Source organism: Puntigrus tetrazona, chromosome 16 (assembly GCF_018831695.1).
Source record: "Puntigrus tetrazona isolate hp1 chromosome 16, ASM1883169v1, whole genome shotgun sequence".
NCBI classification, from domain to species: domain Eukaryota; kingdom Metazoa; phylum Chordata; class Actinopteri; order Cypriniformes; family Cyprinidae; genus Puntigrus; species Puntigrus tetrazona.
The window spans coordinates 11,686,826-11,706,240 of record NC_056714.1 but is presented as its reverse complement, the minus strand read 5'-3'; the positions used below and the strand labels follow the sequence as shown (position 1 = coordinate 11,706,240).

The 19,415-nt window shown below is 39.1% G+C and overlaps 1 protein-coding gene across 1 annotated transcript; it reads left to right on the top strand.

Moving 5' to 3' along the window:
- The first annotated feature begins 1,412 nt into the window (after positions 1-1,412).
- jazf1b (JAZF zinc finger 1b) lies at positions 1,413-18,946 on the top strand. The gene is made up of 5 exons (XM_043261757.1): positions 1,413-1,631; positions 11,442-11,514; positions 14,261-14,457; positions 14,942-15,111; positions 16,948-18,946. Exons 1-5 carry the CDS (start codon positions 1,517-1,519, stop codon positions 17,122-17,124), a joined length of 732 nt encoding a protein of 243 aa, XP_043117692.1. The 5' UTR covers positions 1,413-1,516; the 3' UTR covers positions 17,125-18,946.
- The last annotated feature ends 469 nt before the right edge of the window (positions 18,947-19,415 follow it).

Sequence of the window (19,415 nt, the reverse complement as noted above, 5' to 3'; positions counted from 1 at the left end):
TTTATGGTGATACCGAAGCTCCAGATCGTTTCAGTTTTGATTTATACAATGATATGATTTGAATACAGAACACGCAGGGTCGCCTTCGATCCTGAAAACATAAATCGGCAAAAAGAAGCTAGGCGTTTAACATGTCTTACAAGTTTATTTTGCCCTATTTTGATTTTATTTTGTTTACACTATTGAATTTTATTTGTATTATTATTAACAAAAGGGTAACACGTGTTTCACGTAGCCTTCTTATTATTATCATAACAATAAATTATGCATAATTACATGCAAGCAACCCTAAGCTAAACCCTAATCTTAACCATAAGTGCATGTGGTTATTTAATACCTAAATGCATCACCTTTAAATAAAGAATAGCCCACTTAAAAGTGTATTAAGTGCAACCCAAAAAGTACTATGCCGTGGTATTATAATGTTTTGCTTTGTTAATGATTGGGAGTTTATACTTCAGGACGTCGTTTATGCTTTAGTATTTGTTTGTAATTCCACACTGCCACCACGTGGATTTCTACTGCACCGCATCTACTTCCTGTTGAACAAGAGATTTGCAGTTATTTAACATTTTACACTAACTTCTTTTATCACGTCCGTTAACGAAAAACACATGCCAGACATTTGCAAGCCTGACCGTGTTAAAATACCTCCACCGACCACAGAATATTTATTTATCGTTCGTTTGCCTGTATTTGCTAAACACCAGCAAAGTCGGTTTCATGCTTCGCGAGCAAAAAATCCACACCAAAAACCACATGTAAAAACAAAGTCATATCAAGATGAATTTGTAAAAAATAAAAATAAAAACGTGGCCACTTTAAGAATAATAGAGGTTCTGAAAGTTTCGGACTTTTTTTTATCCCCCGCAGAGAGAAAAGTAATCTAATTAAACGTAGGCCTGCTGCCAAAAACAGTTTAACTATTTAAAATATATATATATATATATATATATATATATATATATATATATATATATATATATATATATATAATAAAAAATAATAATTATTGTACTTTTAAGGAAAATTAGGCTATATAATTTATACATTTATTAATTCATATATTTTTTTATTATAGACAAACTGCATAATTATATGTCATATCGGTTTTTAACTGTTTTTCTTTAATTGAGAACAAAACCAGTAATAAGGGTCTTTTTTAAATTAAAGCTTAATTATGCATGTTTATCAAAGCCATGGCCGGGCCTATATCCATTTCGTACTATTTTACGTAATATTTTGAAGAAGTGTTCGTTTTTAAAAGATTTAAAGTGAAGAAACACCCATGAAGACGCGCACAGCGGCTTATGGAGCAGGACCGGTGTGCAGTGTTTCGCATCAACAGGTATGACGCGTTGTGGGCCCTCCTCTGTTTCTGTCTCGCGCTGCTCCAGCTGCCGCCGCCGCCGCCGCTGTCTGCCTGTCTATCTGACGGTGCGCGCGTGCGTGCGTGCGTGCGCGCGATCTCCTTTCCGCTCGCGCCGTGCTGCTGCTCCTCAATGTAGCAAAGACCATGACAGGCATCGCCGCCGCCTCCTTCTTCTCCAACATTTGCCAGTTCGGGGGCTGCGGACTGCACTTCGAGTCGCTGGCCGAGCTCATCGTGCACATCGAGGATAATCACATCGGTAAGTGCGCTCGCGGAAGCACAATCTGTGCCGCCGCCGCCGCTGCAGCGGCAGCGCGCGCAGCAATGGCCGGCTCGCGCGCTCCACGGCGCTCACTTCCTGCGTCGCAGCGGCGCTGTTGCTAGGTGTGGTGAAGCGGAGGGACTCCGGTGCGTTTTGGTCGAATTCGGGACGCGTTTAGGCGTCGGTAAGCGTAACGCGCGAACGCTTTCGGCGTCGTTAAGCCGCTTCAAAACGGTATAAGGTCTGAACGCGTAAACACGAGCGGTGGCGCTGCGGTGGGAATGTTATTCTCCGCGCAAGGCCCGCAGAAGCGCAGCTTCGTGGAGATGTGTCCAGCTCAGCAGCTCAGAGCAGCTCGTAAACGCGGAATGCATATAGAAATGTGATGAAATTCCACACAGAAGTGATTAAATGCTTATTAGCTGATGCAGCCTAAGAGCTTGCTTAATACGGTTAAAAGTAACGGGTACGTGTATAAACATGATCGTTATGCGTCATAATGATGTGCAGTGGTTATGTCAAAAATGCATTAATGGGCTAAACGTTCACATGCACTAAAGCACTGGGATCAGATGACTATGCAAATAGACGTTCATTTATTGAATCAAGAGCGTGGTTTGTTATTAATCCACTATTACAGTGTACTGTGTGAAATACGACACTATGGTGGTTTGAATTTCGAAGCAGTCGGATCTTACATTACTTGTCACAAAGATATCAAAGTATTCTTAGAATGAAACATAAAAATAGAATGTTTCAAAGGTCGCGGTGTGAGATACAATACTGCTACTGCTTGCATGATTAGAAATAGAGATTTATGTAACATCACCACTGTAAAATAAACAGTTGAAATGAGAAAAACATGAAATAATCACATTGTGAGACAAAAGTGTATGATTATATAATGGCCACAGTATAAGAAACAGTCAAATTTCTAAGAAATAAAATTGCAGTAAGGTGAGATATAAAGTCGTAACTGTGAGAAATAAAGTTGCAGGATTCTTTTAGAATATTTTTTTTACTCTTGAATCAGAAATTGGCTTTTATAATGTCCTGTGTTACATCACACATCCATATCCGAATAAAAACAGCAACTGCATTACTGTTAAGTTCTCGTGCACTGGGTATTTTTGATTTACCCGAAGCTCAGGTGGTTAAACTGCTGCACATTTTGTATTATTTACAAGTGCATATGTAGGTCACAAGGTTGCACTGATGCCTACCGGGGTCTGATTTGTTGTCATTCTGGAGCAGGGGTCGCAGTGGGGTCAGAAATCCCTTTAAGTCCCAGCCTGCAGAACTTGTATCCAGTAAAACAGATGCTTGGGGTCAAGGCCTTTCGTAGCCTGGATTGTCTTACTGGATCGCTATTAGCTATATCAATGCAAAAATAACTGTATGGACGTGTGCTTGTGAATGTGTTATAACTTAAATCTGTTGTTACAGTCTCTCACAAACAGAGCTTTCTGGTTTTTCTGGCTGTTGGAAACAGAAATAGAGCGAGTCCCAAGTAAACACGAGATGACTGAGAAGTCCAAAAATGTAAGCATGGCATGAGATGGAATGCAGGTTTACTTCGAGCGCAGCTAAAAGAGGATATTACATACCTATCTGTCATAATCGAAACGGTTTTTCATTACGGTCGCTTATTCAGTCTCCAGTGCTGATGGATATCTCGGTCAATGGGGGTTGGGATCTGGACTCTGCTGATGTAATTCAACACCGTTGGACTACCTGTCCAAGAGACTCTGGCAAGAGCCTGCATGGAGTGAGTTTGTAAGAAGAAACCTGATTTCTACAGACAAAGCGCCCCCCTCCCCTTCCCTTCTTTCCCCCGCTGACTGACGTTCCCTGTTAGCTCAGCTGGCCTTTGAGAGGGAGATCTGTCTGGAGAGCTGGTGGAAATCATCAGCCCAGTCAAGCGATTCAGCCTGAGGTGTTTTCTGCGCTCCATGCGCACTCCAAACACACTCCGCGGCTCAGATACTCTCCCGCAGACCGAGATTTTCCATCTGTGCATCACTTTTTGAAAGTGTGGTGTGCTTAATTTTTTTTTATTTATGTAAAGAATCATTATGCTATCTAATGGCACATAATATATCAACACCAGAGTCAGTTATAGATATTAACGGTTATTTGATTTGATATTCTATTAATGAACTGTATCATTCAGTAATCCATTTTATTTAGATAAAATGGTATGGAATTAAAACAGTATAGATTTAAGAAGTTTTATTGTTTCTTATCGCGTTATTTTAGTTTTGATCCGTGTTTCTGTAGTTTGAAATGCCTTAATGGCTTCAAATTAGACCTATACATATAGGTCATACAGATCGTACTGAAGATACGGTGAGAAAATGTTGCATACTAAACCTTGCATAATCTTTTAAATCATCTGCTGTTGACCTAGTTCTCGAAACAACAAGCAGATGCAAAAATTATATTCACCTTTACGCTGTTATGCATTACTTTGGATGCATCCACTAGGTCCAGCAGTTTTGTGGTAAACAAATTGATTGGACGTTTAACCAGTTCGAAGCATAGACAGCCTAAGTGGTTGCCTGAGTTGCCACCAGCTGGCAAGTGCCCCAACAATACTGTTAATACTAAAGGTGCAGTGTGTAATATTGACAACTAGTGGTTAAGATGAGAACTGCAGTCCACATTCGAAATACACGAGTTGGTTCTCCTGCCCCCTTCTTCTCAAACTTGAGGTTCTCACGAGTTGCCAGACTGAGCACAATTGACAATCATGGGAGATAAGTCTCGCACTAAAAGTTGATGAGTTTTTGCATTTTAATGTGTCTCTGGTTATAGAGCTTTGTAGATGAAAGGCGAGATTTTTTTTAGTTTAGGTAGATTCTGCCATCTGCCCGCAAACATATTAGGTAATTTTACTGGTGAACTACTTGTAGATTACCGTTAAGAGATCTTTTGTGAATTGCAACTTTTCGAAAATACCTGTAAATTCGTTCTGGCACTTTACCGGTGTGAGAAGCTGCGATATACCAATAAACTGGCAGTAATGTGCTCTGTGTGAATGCAGAACGAGATTACCGTTTTATGAGATCGGAACGTGTTGACATGAGACGTCTGCTCTCTGCAAATCATTACATTCTGACGCAGATGGAAGGTGTCTGATGTGATGTCCCTGGGCCAAAAGCAGCTGCATTGATGTTCTCATAGAAAAATTACAACATCAACAAACCTCCATATTAACAAATAACGTCGCATAATTTACCGCTGTTTTGAAATTGATGTAATAATGCTGCTTTTCTGTTAAAAGACGCAGCATCATTGTCCGTGTGGACAGCGTATTTTTGTATTTACTGATATTACTGTGTGAAAGCAGATGTTGTCTGACAAGTCAGCGAGGCAACAAGTTAGCTGCATAAGCGTTCACATTCATCTGAATAAGAAGGAAAATATATACTGACACCTGTTGGCCTGGATGAACGTGGTTTGTTTATTAACCGCTAACTGCCAATTCGTACTATTGTTAGTAATAGCAACTTTCAAATTTATAACACAGCTGGTCTTATGTCAGCTTAGCAGCTATCGTGAGGGGCGGGTTTTATAGAAAACTGATATGTGTAACATTTTTTTTATTAGCAAAAAATTACTGTGTAGCCCTTTAAATTACACTGATTTGCATTTTGTGTGTGTGTGTGTGTGTTTGCTGTGGTAATGCTGAGGCTGAATGTTTGAGTGCAGGCTTGTTTCACTATAAAAAAAAGTAGCCTAGTTGCCACAATGGTAACACACAAGAGCCCCGCTGGAACAAAATAAAATGACCTAGAAAAACATTGCCGTTCCACTCAGCACTCTTAAACCTGTCACTCTGAAAACTGATAGCCTAAGGCTGCCTGCCTTTGTTTAGCTTATTTTCACCGTAGGATTTATGCACCAGGTTAAACTGCCCTCAGGACCATCATGTTTACATCTAAACTAAATGTGTCAACACGCCGTGGTGCCCCGTCCTCTGATCGGATGAGATGGAGGTTGATCAATCCCAGGCGGCTGACCTGAGCTGAGCTTGTTTTAATGCCTCTTCTGCTCTCTGATCGCACGTCTCGCATGTGTCCGGGGTGTTAGCTGAAGGAGAGTACGGCTGAAGTGACTTATTGCGCAGTAATGAGGCAATTAGTGTCCCATGGAACCCCTCCCTCACCCACAGCTCTGCTCCTGGCGAGGTGTGAAATCTGGCATGGCCCCACATAGGCCTGGAGCAAGCCTAATTACAAAGTGGGATGGTGGATTTTGGCCTCTCTTCCTCTTCATCTGGGGACCTGCTGCTAAAAACATTCTCCGCTTTAATTAACGCCCGGCTAAACAAAGCTCACATTCTAACGGGTGAGGCGGGTTCATCGACAGGTGCTCTTGTGACCAATAGGGGGCGATGGCATGCTACCAGAAGAACGGTGTGGAGATTCGCGAGGACGGGTGGAGAAGCGATGCCGATAGGCCTCATTGCTTACAACAAATGAGCTTGTGAAGTTTTAAGGTTGTAATATTTTATCACCTTCGAATGCAAGCAAATTCGAGTTTACGGTTAAAACGCTCTCTAGGGTTTGATTGTTATATGTATTACGATGGCAACAGTGTAAATACGAGGAAAGAGGGTGTGTCTGGTCCTTGTACTGTTCGCTTTGGTGCGCGCGGGTTCTGCAAGCAACGGAAAAAAGATCCCTCCGAGACTCTCGCTGGATGTGACAATTTATGCGATTCTTTTTCGACTTCCAGCTCTTAAAATCGCGAATTTAAAACTGGCAGGCCTCAGCCTCGGAGGGTTTCACATTAAAAGTGTTAATATGACGCTGAGATGATTTAGGGAGCTGAATGGGTTACTGCGCACAGAATTATTCTAGTTTTGACTACAGTGTTTAGCTAGCGTAAATCCTCCTGGTGTTCGGAGACTATCATTAAAAAAATTATTTTATTTATTTTTTTTTTTACCATGTGCTGAATTTATTATTATTATTTTCTTTATTAAAGAACTTTTTTTTTAAAATCCATTTTAAATAGATATCCAGTTTTTTATTTTTAGATTTTCTGATCTTCAGTTTTCGTTTTAGACTTCTGCTTGTTTTTGTCTACTTGCTTTTGCTACTTTTTTAAACATGAAAATACAATTCTAATTTTATTCCGGTTAACTAAAACCGTTAAGAAATAAAAAGGTAACTCTAATAGCCCCTCAGAGGTCTTCTGCTTTCAAGATGTCAGCTCTACAGGGGTGATCCGCAGGCCTGTGAACAATGAACCTCTGAGCTTCACCACACTCAGGGCTCCTGGAATGGCCTGGAAAAAAAAACCTCAGCGGAAATAATAAATTTGAGCAGTGACTGGTGCCTCTAGAGCTGCACCTGGTGGACCTAATTACCTCAAACCAACACCCCCTGTTCCTTCCCAGCCCTCCATCCAAACCCAGCGCAGGCCAGCTAATGACAGGAAGAGCTGATATTACCTGGATTAACCGTGGCAGGGGTCTGCCGCTGATTTAGAACGTGTGTGTCTGTGTGTTTCGGACGCTTGCGTTGTGATGTTCGCTTGCGCAAGACCACCCATGCTTAAAGGAGCGGCTAAATGTTGTATCTTCTGAATGACACAAGGGTTTCATAGCAGCAGCTGGATGCTAAAGTGTTTTTGTTGATGTAATCCAACATCTGCTGACGATCTCTCAACAGTTCTTTTGAATGGAATCATTATCCTCTTTTATTCTGATGATACACTGGGCAACTTTTTAAGCCGTAAACAGTCAACAAGGTGAGACAAAGGGCCCAAGACTGATCTAAATTATTCATATTATTCAGTTGAAAAGTGCCCGGTGTATCGCCAGCCGTAGTCACATAGGATGCAAGCTCTCTGTATGGTGTAAATATATAAAAATATTGGCAACGTGGTTTCTTTAAGGGTAAAAAAAGTGGGTGGAGTTGTTGTTTTTTTCCAGGTAGAGTAAAAAAGGGGTTTGTGGGTGGGGAAAAAACAGTGCATGTGTGGAGAATACACTAAGACTAGATCTCCAGCAGGCCCAAAAAATACATCCAGCACAAGACGACAAGTGCAAGAGTGTGGATCTAAAATATTTTTTCAGTTCGATACATTAAATCACACTATGAATGCATTATATATTGGTAAAAAAAATGTAAATATATTCTGGTACTGGCAATTTAATTTTGCATGCTTATTAGTTTTGCTTTTAGATTACCTTTAGTGTCATTCATTCACACAATAAGACTGTTAGCTGTTTGTTTGTTTTTTTTGGTAATTATTTTACTAAACAATTTTTTAAAAAGTTGTAATAGTCTATTTCAATTATCAACCATATACAAATGATTATCACTTTATTTTAAATATCTCTTCATCAGTAAACCACACTCCTTGCCATGTTCAAAATGCATATTTTGCTGATAAACTATAGAATTTTTGGTAACACTTTAGAATATGTTACTGATTAACTACAACGTTTCCCCTTTGCTGCTCATTAATTGTTAAAGGTAGTAAAGTTTAGGTATTGTATAGGATTATGGATGTAGAATGAGACATTAATATGTGCTTAATTAGCACTAATAAATGGCTAATATTGTAGTAATATGCAACAAATAGGTGTAACCGTAAAATAAAGTATTACCGTATTTTTTAATAGTTTAAATAGTTTTAAGTACCAATACCAAAATGACCATAATATAATATTAATATGCAGATACATAGCATATTTTTATTTGACTTTATTAGTTCAGTGAAACCAACTTTTTTTTCTTTTTGGAAGAAAGTCATACTCGTTTAAAATTATTATTTTAAACAATGAGGATTATTAGATGATGGCATACCTTTTATTTTTGAGTGAACCATCTCTTTAATTCACTAAAATATTAAAAGCATGTGGACAAAGATGTCAGCTGATTTTGAAATTTAAATAAAGACAATGCAGATAACCGTTCTAACCAATGGCCTATATGTGTATATCATTAGGATATTCTCTCGCTCTACCTGTTTACCCTTCCTTTGATCTATTCAAACTGAAAGTCTTCCTAAAATAAAGTGCCTGTGTGCGAGAGAGAGAGACCACCATGGTAGACCACCTGTTTGTGTACTTGTGGACCACCTCTCCCTGTAATGGGGTCCTGGTAGGCAGCAGCTCTGGGGCCCGTTATAGTGACTTTAGGCCCTAAGGAGCCAGGGCAGTTCTATGTGTGATTTACGGAGTGTGTGTGTGTGTGTGCGCGGATTGATCCATGTGTGTGTGACTATACGCAGCTCTTCTCGTTTCTCTTCTTCTGGGGCTTTTCCCCTGCACGGGTCACATGCACACGCACAAAACTCCTTTTTCTTGGCACAGGAACAGCGCGGTGCCTAATGCATCTTTTGTGTGTGAGCGTTTGGCAGAAAGGTGTGGGGTCTTTCTCGCAGTAGTTAAATCAATGCTAATGAAACACTTTAGCTGAGGTGCGGGCCGAGCTGAAAGCTTCAAGCAATAAACCGACACAGAACGACACGCCTACATCCTACCTGCTCTTCAGGAAGCCCAGCAACCGAAACCAACCCCATACTGGTGCATAAAACATTATTGTTGCAGGCCGATCTCGTACGTAGTTTATGAGGTGGCTAATTTGTATGAATTCGTACGACCCCACTCGTCCAAATTCATGTGATTTTATTTATTTTTTTGCTGAATTTGTACGCGTTTTAACAAGTTGCCTGATTCGTATGAATTTGTAAAAATAACCCACACCTAACCCCCACCACTAGACCTATCTGTCACTGGGGTTTAGACAAATCATACTAACTTTTACAAGTGAGATTCAACGAATTTGTATGAATTAGTCACCTCATAAATACGCTCAGATTTGAAAAATTAATGCAATCTAATTTGAACAATGTAAAGTTAAGTGAAGTAGATTAGGCTACATATATAGAGCTGCGTTTAAAAGGGGAGTCATAATATGACGTCATGTTGTCGAGTCTAGTCTGTGTAACACTGCTTATTTGTAACACAGCTGTTACATAAAACTACGACTTGGCAGATCACAAACCGACTATTTTTCTATGTAACAAATAAAAGAAGATTCCAAACCCTGTGTGTATTTGGTGTTGGAAAAAAAATCTGAAAGGCTGTTTGACTCAATTTCTCTTTTTTTGACAAGCAAGTGTAAGCAGGGTGAATATAAGGATAGTAATTAAAAATAGGCTAACCTGCAAATAACGCTGTATTTCTTTGTCTATAAGCGCCACCTACTGGCAGAGACAGAAACTACATGTTCATTCAGCCCCATCTGCTTTTTTTTCGCATGGGTCTGAACCTCCTAATTGCACGTGAAATCCATTGGGTGTGAACCGGAAGTGACGCAAAATATCTTCATAAAATAACAAATTTCACATTCTACAAGTATCCCTACCCCTTACAGTAATGCAAATACAGTAGTTATTGATGATAAAAAAAAAATGGCAATATTGGTTTGCGCATGCGCAGTAACCCCTAACGCGTAAACGCTCTCGCCGCGGTGTAACAACCAGGTGGCAACATCTGCGTGCCTGCGTAGTTACGTGCCGGAGCGAGCGTGCGTGCGTGCGACGATGCCACGCTGGCGGGAAGCGCAGTTCCGACACGAGGGGTACCGCGTGGTTTCGAAGAACCGAGACAAATATGTTTCGGGTTAAACGGGGCAGAAAGAAATGTGTTTACTCACAGCATAGGCATAAAAAGAGGCATTGAGATGCGTCACAGGGGGGTGCGCAGGGGAGGCTCATTAGATGAAACTGTGTTTTGGCAGTGCTTGTGTTAATGGTGTTGGAGAATGCCCGGAGAGACAGGCATCTGAAAACCATTACCCTGGCAGAGCCGCTGGTATGCGGGCACCGCCGACCACAGAAGGGACGTGTGCTTTCAGGCAGTGAGATGCAGTTTAGAGACATTTTAGCCCGTTTGTGTACGAATAGATTATAAAATAACGGTAAGCGAAGACGCTAACGCAACCTACAACGTTTACGTCCGGAATTGAGGGAACAAGTAAATGAATACATATATATACACATTCGCCACAAGGTGGCAGCGTAGTCCACATTGCCGCTGCGTGATAGATTTGACTGCATAGAATCACAAGCGGTTTTGACAGCACCAGAACAAACGTCTTCATTTTTGAAGTCGACTTTTTAATACGCACAACCAAAAACCAGACTAAAACCATCTTTGCCCTGGCGTGCGGGCGTTTGAATCCAGCTGGAGGATGATCTGGGTGGCCCTGCCTAGAAAACGAGCACATCTGGGAGGACCGGCAGAGAGCTCGTTCAGTGTGGTGTGGTGTGACACTAACCAAATGGCTGTCTTAGGTTTTACCAAACAGCTATTGGATACGCTCCCCGTAGCCCAGTCCGGCCTCTCTCTCTCCCATGCAGCAGTGCTGATTTATTCTGCCACTAAGTAGAGTTTAATAAAAAAAAACTTGATTAATGGAGTTAATTGCCATCTGCAAGCGATTGTGGACTTGTTGTGTGGCAGAATCTAGTATTGAGTTTGAAAGTCAATGACTTTAACAATAAAGTGAGTAATGGCTTCGCTCTGGGAATGACACGTAAGCTTCAACAAACTCCCTGACTCCGGTGCCACAAAATGACTCTGTAGATTTAAACAGGTAAACTGCCGTCACCCCAAGAGTTTTAGCCATATATCAGTTTTGTGGATGTTGTTCAGTGTTTATTTTTATACTACAGAAACCCCTAAAGCCTCAAAGTGCTCTTGGTTGTTCTTTTGTGGCGTGTTTTTGTGGTGTATTTGTCAGTCTAGTGAATTATTCATCTCTCCGTTTCGTTTAGATACAGACCCCCGTGTGTTGGAGAAACAGGAACTGCAGCAGCCCACGTATGTCGCCCTCAGCTACATTAACAGGTACGGGTCGTGTGATCACGACTTCATGATGTGATTAATGATCTACTAAATTTCGAATTATAAATTTTGTGGTATGTACAATGTTTTCATTGATTGTGTGTGTGTGTGTGTGTGTGTGTGCACGCGCTGTCAATCGATTTTTCACAATTAATTACACCTAAAATAAAACAGTTGGTTTATACTTAATGTATACGCACTGTGTTCACATATATAATATATTTATAAAATATGTACATTTTATATTTTTATTTTATATTAAATATATAAACATGGCATATTTTCTTAAATATGTCCACGCACGTGTTTGTATTTATTCATACATAATACGTATCCACAGTACACACTCACATATTATTTAAATAAAACTGATTATTAAATTTAATTTCTTTTGTTTTATTGTCCACAATGTAAATTAATTTTGGCTCATCGCCCCGTTTAGAAATATGCAAACATAAAGATAAAACATAATACTGTGGCATGATAAACATTAAAACTTCCTCAAAATTACAACAGTGTCATCATTTATTCAAGTTGTTTAATCAAAGTGGCATATCTTGTGTTCAAGAGACGAAACAAACTCTTACAGGCAATAACATGGGGGTAGTTTTTGGTCAAAACACTAATGACCTAAGACTCGTACACAGCACTGTATCTTTAAAAAATATAAGATATTTATATAAATGAAAAAAAAAAGATTCAAATATGACAAAAATGACCAAAATTAAATGTATAACCTTAATAGGCAGGCTATGTATTATGCATAGGCAAAATAACGATTAATCAGGCGATCATTATTTTTTAAAACCAAATGACAAAAATTAATCTGAAAGCAGTCCAGCTCTTTTCTTAATGGGATTCTGTAGTTTTGGGAAAAAGGCCGTGTGGTCACGTCCTCCTCTACATCCCTTTAAGGATCTGGTGAGTTTATGAAGCTGTAATGAACTTCAAACCAGCGCCCGAGTCATCATATACACTCACTTTGACTCTGTTCAATGTGGTTTGTGTAGGAATACTCCGAAAGCAGTTCCAGTGTTAAACGGCTTTAATAGGCCGAATGGTGGTGGAAATTGTTACATAACAGAGAGGAGACACTTTTGTCCATCTCTTACTGCTTTATGTGGCTTCTGCTGGTAATCTGTTAATTCCACACCAGCTTTAATGATGTCTGTGTGAACATTTATGCTTTATCACATACATTCACTGACAGTTTTATTATGCAACAAAATAAGCTGGAGTGAATGCATTGTTGTAAGATGCATTAGACCTCACTGAAGCAGCTGAATCGTAACAGATGGACTTATATATGGCAGATGATTCATTTGTATTGTAATTTTTACTTGGTTTTATGATCTATGCCAATATGGTCTTATCGTCAATGAGAAAACAGTTTGTGCTGTTTAAAATTTTTGTGGAAACCATGAAACTTTTTTAGGATTCTTCGTGAAAGGGAAAATTTCAAAATCAACATTGATTGGACTGCAAGCTTTTAAACAGAGTTGTACATTTATCAACACCAACACCGAAAAAAACCTCCTAATATTTAAGTTCTTGGCTGATTTATTTATTGAGAATTATATATATATATTCATGCAAAAAAAAAAAAAAAAAATATATATATATATATATATATATATATTCATGCAAAAATATGATGATTGCGTTCTGTCAAGGTTTGATATATTGACTTATATGTTGAATAAAGTAGTTATGGACGAAATATCAGTTCAAACTGTATTCCTGTATCACTGGGTTTTTTTTTAAACTGGCTTAAAGGTAGAAGCGGATACGCAATGTAGACAGCACCGTGAATTGAAAGTGGATCCCTGTTGATCGCTTAAACTTCTGACTAATGGTTGGAGAAATACACACAACTAATTCTTTAACTGGGCAAATAGACTAACTGGCCACAGACTCACAGACTCACTTCACCTTGTGCCAGACATTGCAACAAAATCCTATACTGAATCGGGGGTGGCTGGCTATATCAATGTATCACTATAAATAAAGCATATTAACGTGGTATGCTTTATGTAGGATAATTTCGCCGTTCTGTTTTGCTGCAGATTTTCAAATGATACGATCTAATTTACTCCACTAACTGCTCGTGCTACATTTAGCATTTAAACAGATCTTGATTAAAATACAGTGGTTTTTATGCGTTCTGATTCATGTAAAGGCACAGTCAGCGATAAACCGTGAAACCATCAGATTCCTAAACAAACAGCATTAGGTTTTCAAAGGGTTTTGATGAACCTGCTGCTTTTTAATGTGCAAATGTACCTCGTTTTGTTGCCACAGGCTTTTTCCTTAAACAGCCATGTATCCCTCCGCCAGCTCATTTTCATTACTGCCTTGTGCTCACTGAGACTGCATCTTATCAAGGTATTTTTCTTTCAGCCAGAGCGGACAGATGAAGGACTGGAATCTAGTTTTGTCCTAGAAACATCCAGTAGCTTTTTGTAGGGAGCAAGTTTAATCGACTGTAAAGTCTTTGCGTGCAGTCTTTATACAGTTACTGTTGTTGTATCCAGTAATAACAAACAGCTAGAAAAGTCGTGGAAATTAATTGCTCAGAGAGTGCGATGGCAGATGCACCGATGTTCGTGTGGCTGGATTAGTGTATTTCAGTTTACGACTGTTACTTTACATTTTTGGGGCTTCCCAATAAGCCTTTGTTTTGAGTTGGCTATGATTTGGTGTAAATCAGTTTAAGAACTTTGTCTAATAAAGCTCACTTCCCTCTTAGGTTTATGACAGATGCAGCACGGCGGGAGCATGAGTCTCTGAAGAAGAAAGTTCAGCCAAAGCTGTCGCTCTCGCTGACCGGCGGCCTTTCACGCAACAGCGTGGCCACGCCCCCTCGGCACAACAGCGGCAACCTGACTCCGCCCGTGACTCCGCCCATCACGCCGTCGTCTTCATTCAGGAGCAGCACCCCCACAGGTGCTTCTTCAGGAACTCGTTTGATGCTTGTTACGCTTCCTAGAAAGATGAATTTTGCCAATAAACCTCCGCCGCTTGTTTGATGTTCCGTTGTAATAGATAATCCAATAATCACATTGTGAGTCACACACTGGCTGCAGTTTCCCACGGCCCTCTCCAGAGCAACATGTGCTCTCTCTCCCACAATTAAATGTTTTAAGCATTTTATTTGTGTGGGTTTGGAACAGACGCTAAATAGTCTCCAAATTGCTTGTATCATACTATTACTGTGCATTAACCCTTAGACCTTCTTATGCCTTCCAGATTCTTTCTCATAAAATGCAAACGTCTTGCTGGCCGGGCACAGTACTGTGAGAAAGACAACTGTACCAGTTTTCCTTAAAGCCGCGGTGGCTGATGGGAAATGCTGTTTTGTTGTGCTTAATTATCCGAAAGCGTCATAAATCGATCCATTGCTGAAAGGTTATTTGCTTTGCGCTCTCAGGCAGCGAGTATGATGAGGAGGAAGCAGAATACGAAGAGTCTGACAGTGACGAGTCGTGGACCACCGAAAGTGCCATTAGCTCTGAATACATCCTCAGTTCCATGTGCATGAACGGCGGTGACGAGAAACCGTTCGCATGTCCCGTGCCTGGCTGCAAAAAGAGATACAAGGTAAAATGGCTTAAATATGTACTTTCCTCTGTAGGTTTGTGGATCGTTTCTGAAGACCAGGAAAACACAGAAGCCCTGTTTTTTTCAATAGATTTCAAAATGAGTCATATCTCCACTTCAGTAGCGCCAAGCGTTACATATTTATGATTTGTTCATATATAATTTGCTTGATAACACACAACATGTTCACGTTCCCATAAAAATGTTCTAAATGTGTCGTTTTCTGAATTACGGAGCGACGAAATGAGAAAACTACTGACTCTGATATGTCAAGAAAAGGAATTGAATAATAAAATAATTTCCTACAGACCCCGAATCTATTAGCACTACACAACAGAAGCAATGGCGATCACCAGTGTATCAAATATGATCAAACAGTGAATGCTGTTTAGCAGTCAGAGAGTTTATTAACACTAGGAGCTGTAATGGGCACAGGACTGGAAGCATGACGTACATTTTAAAGGCATACATGCAGTCCACTGAAGGCCTGTGCGTTTTATGAGATTTTCCACCGCCATCTGGTTCTGGCTGCTGAGATAAATGATGTGCAGCCTGTGAGAGCCGCGTTCAGAGGAAATGGATGATGACAGCCATGAGGGTGTCTCTGCATGTTCAGATGTACTGTTAGATGTGGCTCTGATTTGGGTTTATTTGGGTTCAGTGTGTGCCTGGTCTCCACCGATGGTTTTCCTCATTATTTCACACAACACTGGATGTTTTTATATGTCTGGAATTATTAAAGCACGTTTTATTTACTCACGGATCGTTTCGTTTGCATTTAGAAAATGCCGATATGGAATTTGTAATAAGTGAATTGTAAAATAATGTTTTGTTTCGCGCAGTGTAAGCTGCACACGCTGTGGCGAACTGAAGATCACAAAATGATTTAATTGGCTGAAAGAACTTTTAATATGTGCTGCTTCCTGGTTGAAAAGTCACTTCTTTATGTTTGCCATCTGAACTGTTTGTACAGACATTGATGTGTTCCATGTATTATGAAAGACTGTGTAAATATAGATTGGTTTAGTTTATGTATTACAATCTAAACACTCAACTGACTGCTGTAGTTAGCGAGCGATAACCAGTTGGCCTGCTAGCTTAGCTTGTCTGCAAATGTTAAGTTTGTTTTCTTATTTTAACCAAGATTGTATACATTTAAGAAAATGTAGTATATGATTGTGATTGCTACATGGAATTTTCAGCAGTCATTACCCCAAGTCACATGATACTTAAATTATAAAGTATAACACACATACAGTAAATATTTTCAGAATATGTACATTTATACAAGTATATATTTATATTGTTAGGTTTTATATTATATAAAAATATATTTAATATGTAGACAGCATATTTTTAAAATATATATATATATACATATATATATATATATATATATATATATATATATATATATATATATATATATATATATATTAGTTATTGTTTAATATTAATAAATGTAATAATGATTAGTTATTAATGATATATAATCATATATTAGAAATTATTATTAAATTATTAAAAAAATCTTACAGACCCCAAGCCTTTGAATATAGTTGTATTAAATACCTTCTAATCAGGCATTACAATGGGAACTCTGAATGTCCTGGACAAGATCAACTCGGACTCAACTGATGCCATTTGTGTTATTATAAATAAACAAAAATATTACTAATTTCTCAAAAAAATTTCAATCACACTTCTTTTTTTTTGAACCAGTCAAGCATTACTATGAAATGAATCAATCTGCAGCAGTGAATAGTTTTTTTTTTCCCTGCTATGTAGTCAATTACTGTCTAACCTGAGCAATGATCCTCTTACTCTTCTCTGTAGAATGTGAATGGTATCAAATACCACGCCAAGAACGGCCACCGCACTCAGATCCGCGTTCGGAAGCCCTTCAAGTGCCGGTGTGGTAAAAGCTACAAAAGCTCTCAGGGGCTTCGACACCACACCATCAACTTCCACCCGCCCGTCTCTGCCGACATCATCCGCAAGATGCAGCAGTAGAGAGTGCCAAGATCCTCCTCGACACACACACACACACACACATGTATATACAGTACAAACACCTACACACCCATCTCACCAGCAGCCATGGCTGTCCATTAACTCTGACTTTGACCCGTCTTCTCCTCAGTTTTTTTTGGAGTACATCCAAAAAATATTTGTCTGGAGGACAGTTTGTCTTTCTCTATTTTACTCTTTCAGGAGTAAGACTTCACCTCCCTTTTCATTCCACTCCTCACGAGGAGGAAACTTTTAATCTTTTTGTATTCCTCTTCCTCAAGGAAGACTCCCTGTATCATTCCGTTCGTTTCAACCATCTTATCAAAACACTACATTTTTAATTGCATGCTTTAATTCAGTTCTTTTTTTTTTTTATTGTTATTTCCTTCGCTTATTTGTATCTTATTAGAGTTCACGGTTTTGTATTTTTGCACATTCGCTTAATCATTTTTTTTTTTTTTTTTTTTCCTCGTCTTTATTTTTTTGATGCTAGGTGCTTATTGTAAGACTGACGGTATGTTTGGAAAGGAGAGAATCGTGGCCAGCCTCACGCGAGTGGAAAACGAAAGATAGGAAAGGCTTGAAAAGTCCGAATGTTTATCTACCCTGTATAAGCAACATTCATAGCTACAGATTGTGTATATAACTATATATTCTATAAGTTTCATAGTCAGATTTAAATTCTATACTTTATTCCTAAGTTTTATTTTGTATATTTTCAACCGAGCTTCGGAGACGACGTTATCGATTGGATTATGGATGTACAGTTTTCGGTAGTGCTTTCACCCTTTCTGTTAATCTCAGAAAAGCTTTGAGTTATAGCACCAAATGACTCTCAGGTGACAAATCGCCAGCATTTCAAACACACAATCCTGATCTGATAGTATTTTTGAGTAGGCTGTTACACTCTTCCCAGGTCTGCTGTGGCCGGACCGTTCTGGAGCGTCGTAGAACTCCACAGCGATCTGGAGAAGAACCTAAAGCACTTTGTAGTGACCAGTTGCCAACCTGTTTAGGGCATTTTGTATTGCCAACAAGCTACGAAATTCCAAGGACTAATATGGCGTATTGGAGGTCTCTCTTTCTGAGGTTCTTTTATTATTATTTTTTCTAGCTAAGGGAATTCATTCTTTCGCTATACCTCCAGTGTGCTTGTTAGATGTGAGATTATTGAAACTGGTTGCCTTGAATTGTGGTACACCACAGCATTCCAGTACAGTATATGTGTAGCCAAGTGATTCAGATTGTGTATTCATCCTGATTCTGGCTCGTCTCTGGCGTGTCCGGTTGACTTTTATACCCCTAACCTGTCACTGGGACGATATAGAGTCACAACCCAAAGATATTCAAGTGTGGACTCATACCTTGAAGCAGAAAGGTACTCGATTTGATTTGCTTTTGGACTCGTGGGTGGTAAAAAAAAATGAAAAGTCGCTAGATCTTCCGGAGATGCCGGCCAGGTCAGGGCCTGCCAATCACTCATTATGACATTACTGCATGGACATTAATGTTGTTGGAATTGCAGTATCGGTTTAGATGCAACATTGTAACAGTATTACACTGCCAGTACAGAGGGAAGTATTTGATATATTGTGTACTTAATGTATTGTCTCGATGTGAGTGCTTTAAATTATATTTTCTTAAGTTTCTGGACAACAATGTTCCTACATGTAATGAAGTCAGACACCAGGGGTTGTTTTGGAACTGGTGACATTTTCTGCAACAAAACTGAAAAAAAAAAAAAAAAAAAGCTGCTTCATAAATGTAAACCTGGTTACATTTTAAATATTAAAATGGCCTCTGATATGTTTTAAAAAAAAAAGTGTCTTTTTTTTATTTCTTAGTGGATTCTTGGTAAATATTAGTACAAGGTTAAAGGACATTTATCATTTCTTTTATATATTGGACCATGTCCAGGAAAATGTAATGCAGAGAGAAATGCATCTTCAAGTGTAAAAAAAAAAATCAGTTTCCATGAAGAGGTTTTGTCTACCGTAAATATATCAAAACTTAATTTTTGATTAGAAATATGCACTGCTAAGAACCTCATGTGGACAAGAAGTGGCTTTTCTCAATATTTAGATTGAAAATCTGGAATCTCAGGGTGTAAAACAAACAGTTGTATCTTAGCCAAATATTGTCCTAACAACCCATACATCAAGTGAAAGCTTATTTATTCATCTTTCAGATGATGTATAAATCTCAATTTCAAAAAAACTGACACTAATGGTTTTGTGGACCAGGGTCACACTGTTTCTTATAGCAGACATATAGTCAGAGTTCTAAAAACC